At 34.8% G+C, this 6,375-nt stretch overlaps 1 protein-coding gene across 1 annotated transcript; it reads right to left on the bottom strand.

The window, feature by feature from the left end:
* Positions 1-851: 851 nt before the first annotated feature.
* On the bottom strand, positions 852-4,787 carry FBXO43 (F-box protein 43). Its single transcript, XM_085313671.1, has 4 exons — positions 3,310-4,787; positions 2,272-2,374; positions 1,226-1,414; positions 852-1,100 (listed from the first exon to the last, which is right to left on the bottom strand). Exons 1-4 carry the CDS (start codon positions 4,785-4,787, stop codon positions 852-854), a joined length of 2,019 nt encoding a protein of 672 aa, XP_085169797.1.
* Positions 4,788-6,375: the final 1,588 nt, after the last annotated feature.

Raw genomic sequence — 6,375 nt, 5'->3', positions numbered from 1 at the left:
GAATCATTTCTGGCAGTGGATAAGTTTTTAAATCTAGAAAAATATACAAAGATGATCCAATACCGGGGTGCTGAAGCAAAGTCAAACTAGGTATAAACCATAAGTTCAAAACAACAAGGGTACTGGAAGAGCTTGTTTAGAGATGTGGTRGGCTCTATATCACCTAACATTTTAAAATAAAGACAAGAAATCTTCTGGGAAAAARCACCCACACAGCATAAGAGAATATTAATCAAACATCAGTTTGATTTAGAAATTACTCCTGTATTGACTTGCATTATGTGGGCTAAGTGAAGAAAAGCAAATTATTCATTCTGATACTAAATTCAGACTCAGCTAATATATTGCTTTTGTGGTATCATCATTTACATAGGTAGCAGTATTTCCTTTGCATAGTTATTTTATGGCCTCCTGTAATATATTTTACTTTTATTGTAACTTAAAGCAAGCAATAAATAAATCCCATAGAAAAGTTTTTTTAAAAAGTTTCATTTTCTTTAATTTGTCATTAAGACAAGAATCACGTATTTAAACATCTGTAAGATGCTGTAAACTAGATATTGAAGACTACATTTAAGGTACTTTATTGAAAAATAAGATGTTAGTAAGTGCCTAGCTACACAACAGGTAAAACAAGACAGTTTTTTAAAACGTTCACTTTTTTCAAAATCATAAAAATACACTAAACTGATTAAGATATATACATAAGAAGTCATCATCTTGATAAGCCAGCAAAACCACATTGAATGAGACTTTCAAAGTGTGTATATTTAGGAAGAATATGAACAAGACTAAGAATTTACATTTCACTCATTTTTCCCTTCCTCTAAGGACTTGTATTTCTTACAAATTTAGAGTCTTTTTAAGTTTCTCTTGCTCTGGGCACTTCCTGGAGGAGCATCTTTTTTGTTCTGCCTTTTTGCAGATAAACTACTACAATCCTTTGAGCCATGGAAAGCATGCAGACATAAAATACAGAAGTCAAATGCGCAGGCCTCTCTGCTACATAATCCCCGTTTCTTTACCAATTGATACTTTGCAGGATATTGACATTTTGGACAGGGTTTTAAAGCCTCATCAGTGAACAGAGTTTTGGCAACCTGTAACAAAAAAAAAAAAAAAAAAAGGGAGAGAGGGAGGGAGAGAGAGAGAGAGGAAAAAGCCACTTAATTCTTGTGACTCAAATTCTTCTAAAATCTGAGAATGAAGTTTCTTAGCTGCTTACCTTTATATATTCTTCCTGTCTACTAATAGACCGGGGAACTGAGTTGCATCTCATGGGTGTTAGAAGTTCAGTGCAAGAAGGTGGGGTTTGTATTACAGGAGTTTTGGCAAGAGCTTGAACAGGCCTTAGGGCAGATCTGCTGAGAAGATTAAATCTTGTGGCAGCATCTTCAGCTTTCAAAAAATACCCCTGTTAAAAATGACAATTATAAGGGGAAAAAAGTTAAAGGAAACAGTTTTATTYAATTTGGGATTTGTAGCTGTTTCTTATTTTTTAAGGTTTCCCCTGTTCAATGGCAAGATATGAAAGCAAATCATATACAGTGCACGTTTTATCAAATATTTGTCTTAAATAAATGAACAAGAGAGGAACCATAAAAATAGTCCCATAAGCAGAGTAAACAAGCCAACTGCCTTTTAACACCTCTTTACTCCCTGCTGGTTGTCAGGTTTCTGAAGTAGGATATGATTAATAGTAAGCATTGAAAGAACAAACAAAAGTTTCGTCACAATTAAAACAAGGTTACACTAAAGTGTGTGGATGTACAGGGCTTAAGTTGTGAGGACTGACTAAAAATTATTCTACTATTGATAATATGCTTGCTCTTCTAAATACCTCTTTAAAAACATCTACATAACTTTTGATGTCCACAATTACAGATTGAAGAMGCTAAGCTGCAAACAATCCTGAAAATAATCAGCAAATAATCAAGTGTGAGTCCCATTGGATTGCAGTCTAAAGTAAAAATGGAAAATGAGGAAAAGCATGGCACATGAAGGCATAGAACAGAGTTTAAAATCCAAAGCTAGAATCAGTTCAGGAACTGATCCAAYAGAAAGCTCAAAAAATTTACATGGTTACAAGGTTATTCAAACTGTGCCCAGTTAAAAAGCAATAAAAACAGTCACATTAGAATGTTAAAGTTTTTAACATACTTGCATTAGAACTGTCATTATCAGCTTTCTGAGTTTCACGAGATATCTACTCTTTCATCTGGCCTATGTTCTTTCCCTCTTGAAAAATACTTTCTTTGAGAGAAACCTTACCCCAGCTTCTTCTTTGAGGTATTTCATGTATGACTTTCTCCTCCTATCTGCACTTTTGTCTTGTATGACAATTTCACGCCAGTTTTTGCTTACTTTCCAAATGCTGGAACAAATGAGTTAAAAAAAAAGTTATCTACTTTCACATTTTTTGCTGAAAGTGAAGTCATGATAATGAAATGACTTCAAGATTTTTGTATGATTACACACACTAATTTGGTCATTTTGCAGATGCTATATACTACAGGAGTTTACCATACTGTCACAAAACATAGATCAAGTACTCTTCCATACCATTGCATAGAATTACATACAAGACTCCTGCAKACAATTGCAATACAGGTAACAGCAYTTCTTCAGGTTACAAAAACAAGCAAGTTTCTTCCTCCTACATAAACTAGATTTATGAAAGAATGCAACTTTGGGAACAAACTTGAATAAATGCTAAATGTCCTGAGAATACCTGTGGTCCTTATACTTCCACCCATTCTCCTATTGCCTTTGTAWCTAATAACAAACATGGCATTCAATTTCTTTTAAATAAGTGACAACTTCTATTGATTTAAAATGAATCCAGAACATTGCCCATGAAAAAAATGTTTTGCTTTTTAAAAAAGTAACTGAGCAATTTTGGTTTTGTGCTTATAAATAGCTAATGAATTAAATATGCAAAAAAAAATCTAGAAAATAGATTGAGTACTGCACATTATTGGGCAACATGCAACAAGAACAACTGACTTTCTAGGCTTAAATACATTTTTAATACATTTAAAATTTTAAAGGCACAATGATTTAAGTTTAGTAATCCCCACTGGGCAGGNTTTTTTAAGTACTCTATGTTTTTAGAACTACATAGAAAGAACAACCTGGTCACAGGTGACAAACTTTGGTTTTCCCTAAGTCAGCAACAAAAATTATACTGAAAACCCCCACTACTCCAGACCTTATTCCAATCCATTAGCAGAAATACATTTTCAATATTTTGAACAATAATAGAGCTTACCTGCACAGTAAGTATCATAGTATAGTAATAGTACTTACCTGCATAGACTTTCCACTGTCAAAGCATCTAACACTATAGCAAGAATATGTTTTAAATTCCTGTATTTTAATTCTGTTAAGATATCTAATTTTTCAAGGCCCATTTTCTTGCCTATAAGTCCAGCAAGAACATCTTCTAATGCAAATACTTCTTTCCTAACAACATTCTCTGAGGTATGATTTTGATCTGATCTTTGGCTTTGCAAGCAAATTTCATGAACTATTTGCAGAGCAGGAGTTCTTGAGAGATCTCCATGATTTAAAACAAAGTCTCTATTAGTGTTTTCTTTTGAAATCAATGCACAATCTTCACTGACGAAGTTTCTTTCTTCTGTTAAAACATACACTGAATTAGGAGGACTGACATGATGATTTTCTTCCGTCTCTGACTGCGAGCCCTGTTCACGAAGAGTTGATAACCTTCTAACTCGTTCAAGTTTTCTTGTCTTTCTTTTACTATCCAGAATTTTGGAAGCTTCTTTTTGTTTTTGGATGAACTCTTGGAAAGATCCCTCATGATCAGACAATGAATCTCCTGATTTATCCAAATGAAGTGAWTTATATCCACTATCCTCAGGCGTGGAAAGATCTGGGTAACTTGCCAGCTTAACAGGGGGAGTGTTTATATTACCTAGTTCACAGTTAAAGTTCTCTACAAGACTGTTGATAGAAGTCAGGGACTTACCCTCGTTAGCCTCAGGTAACGTACTAGGAGTAGGAGTCCTAAGCAACCCACCACTAACACTCATAAGGACACCTTCACTGAGTTCATTAGTATTACTAACATTGTCCTTGCACTGAATTGGAGATAAACATTCTGGTTCTGGTAGTGTTGCATCCTTACATTTAGACTCATCTAGTGTAGACGACCTTTGCTGTGAAAAGGTCAGTCTCCTCTTTTGGCTATCAGGACTAGACTCTTCAGTTTTTGAAGTGCTAGTTGCAAGAGGTTTGTAACTTTTATCTCTTGGAGAATCTGAAGTTTGTGAAAATCGTTCTTCAAAGCTCAAAGCACAAGAGAATACTTTTTTCCTGCTGCTTCCTGAAGAACTGTCTTGTCTTTCACAGCATCCTATGGTGGTGCCACTTGGAGCAGTCTTAGATAAAAGTAGTCTCCTACGCAGTGATGAGTCTTTTTTACTCACTTTAGGAGTTTCAAAAAAATCTGTACTTTTGTTTGTTTCTCTTCTTTCTGATAAGGAGATAGAATTCATCTCATTTTCAATAGATGATGACACAGGAAAGAGTAAATTTGGAGGAGTGTGCTCAGAATGCTCTTGCAGTAATGATAGACCTGCTGTTCTCTGTGCATCTTTCTCTTCTGCATCAGGATCTTTTAATGACTCGTTGCATCTGCTGTCCAAAAATACTGAAGTAGAACACGAGTCTTTAAAACTGGAGTATTTAGCATTGTTGTTTGGAGACGTTAACCTATTTCTTTTAAGAATATTGAACATGACTGAATGACTCTCTGACATCTTCTGCTCAGCACTGACTCTGTAAATGAAGATACCATTTTTATTTCGGAAACGAACGATGAGAGCGATCAATAAAAGACATGCAGAGTAGTGAAAAAGCTTTGCGCAAGTCTGTCAAGGTGATAGCTGTAACTAAAGTATTTTCATTAGTCTTAGTGAAAACAGTGCTTATACATGAACACAAACATAAATCATAATCAAGATGGTTAAAATGAACAGCTAACATGTATAGCATATCATAAATGAGAAATTAGAATATACAAGTTTCAAATAAGTGACAGCAACTAAAATCTCAGTCCTACTGAAGTCAAATTAAAAAGAAAATCAGGATTAATGCTATTATTGCTTCCTCCAATCACAAACAGTTCAGTTCAAGAACTAGCAAAAGTTCTGGTAATAAATTAATAAGGAAAAAATGCCTTTTGTCTAAATTTAAATAAGAGGGGATTAATCATGAGTCACAAATCTGCAAATCTTATTTTTCAGTTCTTGCAGTCCCTTGAAGGAARTAAGTCCTGACTTCTAATCACAAAGCTAACATTCCATTCTTACTTGCCCTAACACTGAAATGTCATTTTGGAAGACAACTATTCAGTTCTGTTGATAAAATGAGTGCCCTAAGTCTTTATACTTTGAGGAAACTGATGGACTGACTATCCTTTCTATATTTCTGGTGAGAGAATGCAAGTATTTCATACAGTGATGACAGTATTTTGTGCAGTTCTTCACCCTGAATGTTCTTTTTAAACTTAGAAAGTACAGAAGCTTCTAGACATACTATGTTGTTTTTCCTAAAAAGTTGCACATGGCTGACACACCCGTTTAAATAACAGATGTAAGAATACATTGTTTTTTGCCATTCAATGTGCAAAGGATTTCTCCATCTGAATGAGAATGGCAATAGGTACATACACAAGATATGGCAGATACATAAAAGACAYTATGAATAATACCAGATTCTCAGAAACCATAGGAGTTCATACTAAAGTTTAAGACCCTTAGAGTTTGAATCAGCATTTTTTTAGTAGTCTATGTTATTGGTCTTTAGCATTGGTAGTTCGGAACATAAACCTGGAAGCACTCATTGAGACCAGACAAAAATCAGGATTTTATAGGAAAACACCAAACATTGAGACTTTGCTAATATATCAACAATCCTAACCTAGCTGAGCCCTCAGGTGTGAGGCACAAGGAGCTGGAAACCCAAACTGCAAGGGGAAAACAAACAAATGGGAAACAAATAAACTATCATTTGATGAGCCTGGGTCATTTAATTGGCATTCTTGACTGGTGCCGAAGGCCCTCTACATGATCATTGTAATATAGAAGGCATTCCTCTGCTGTGAGAAGATTGCAACATATACAAGTTCAGAGGAGCAGGACAAGAACAGACTGTAAGGACCTGGCATAAAGGCCTATAGAACCATGCTGATACTGCAACTCTGGAATTGACACTAGGAGAATACTACTTCAGCATAACTTTTTTTGTAAAATGAGGAAGAACTATGAGAGAATAGTTCTAATAACAGGACGTTATCTTTGTGTAATCTACAAAAAGAATAGGTCTCATTATCCGTGTATATCCATT

The sequence above is a fragment of the Rhea americana genome, unplaced genomic scaffold (genome assembly GCF_003343005.1).
Source record: "Rhea americana isolate MKP2758 unplaced genomic scaffold, rheAme1 scaffold_0, whole genome shotgun sequence".
NCBI classification, from domain to species: Eukaryota; Metazoa; Chordata; class Aves; order Rheiformes; family Rheidae; genus Rhea; species Rhea americana.
Note: the sequence above shows the minus strand (reverse complement) of the source record. Positions and strands in the feature narration are given on the sequence as shown.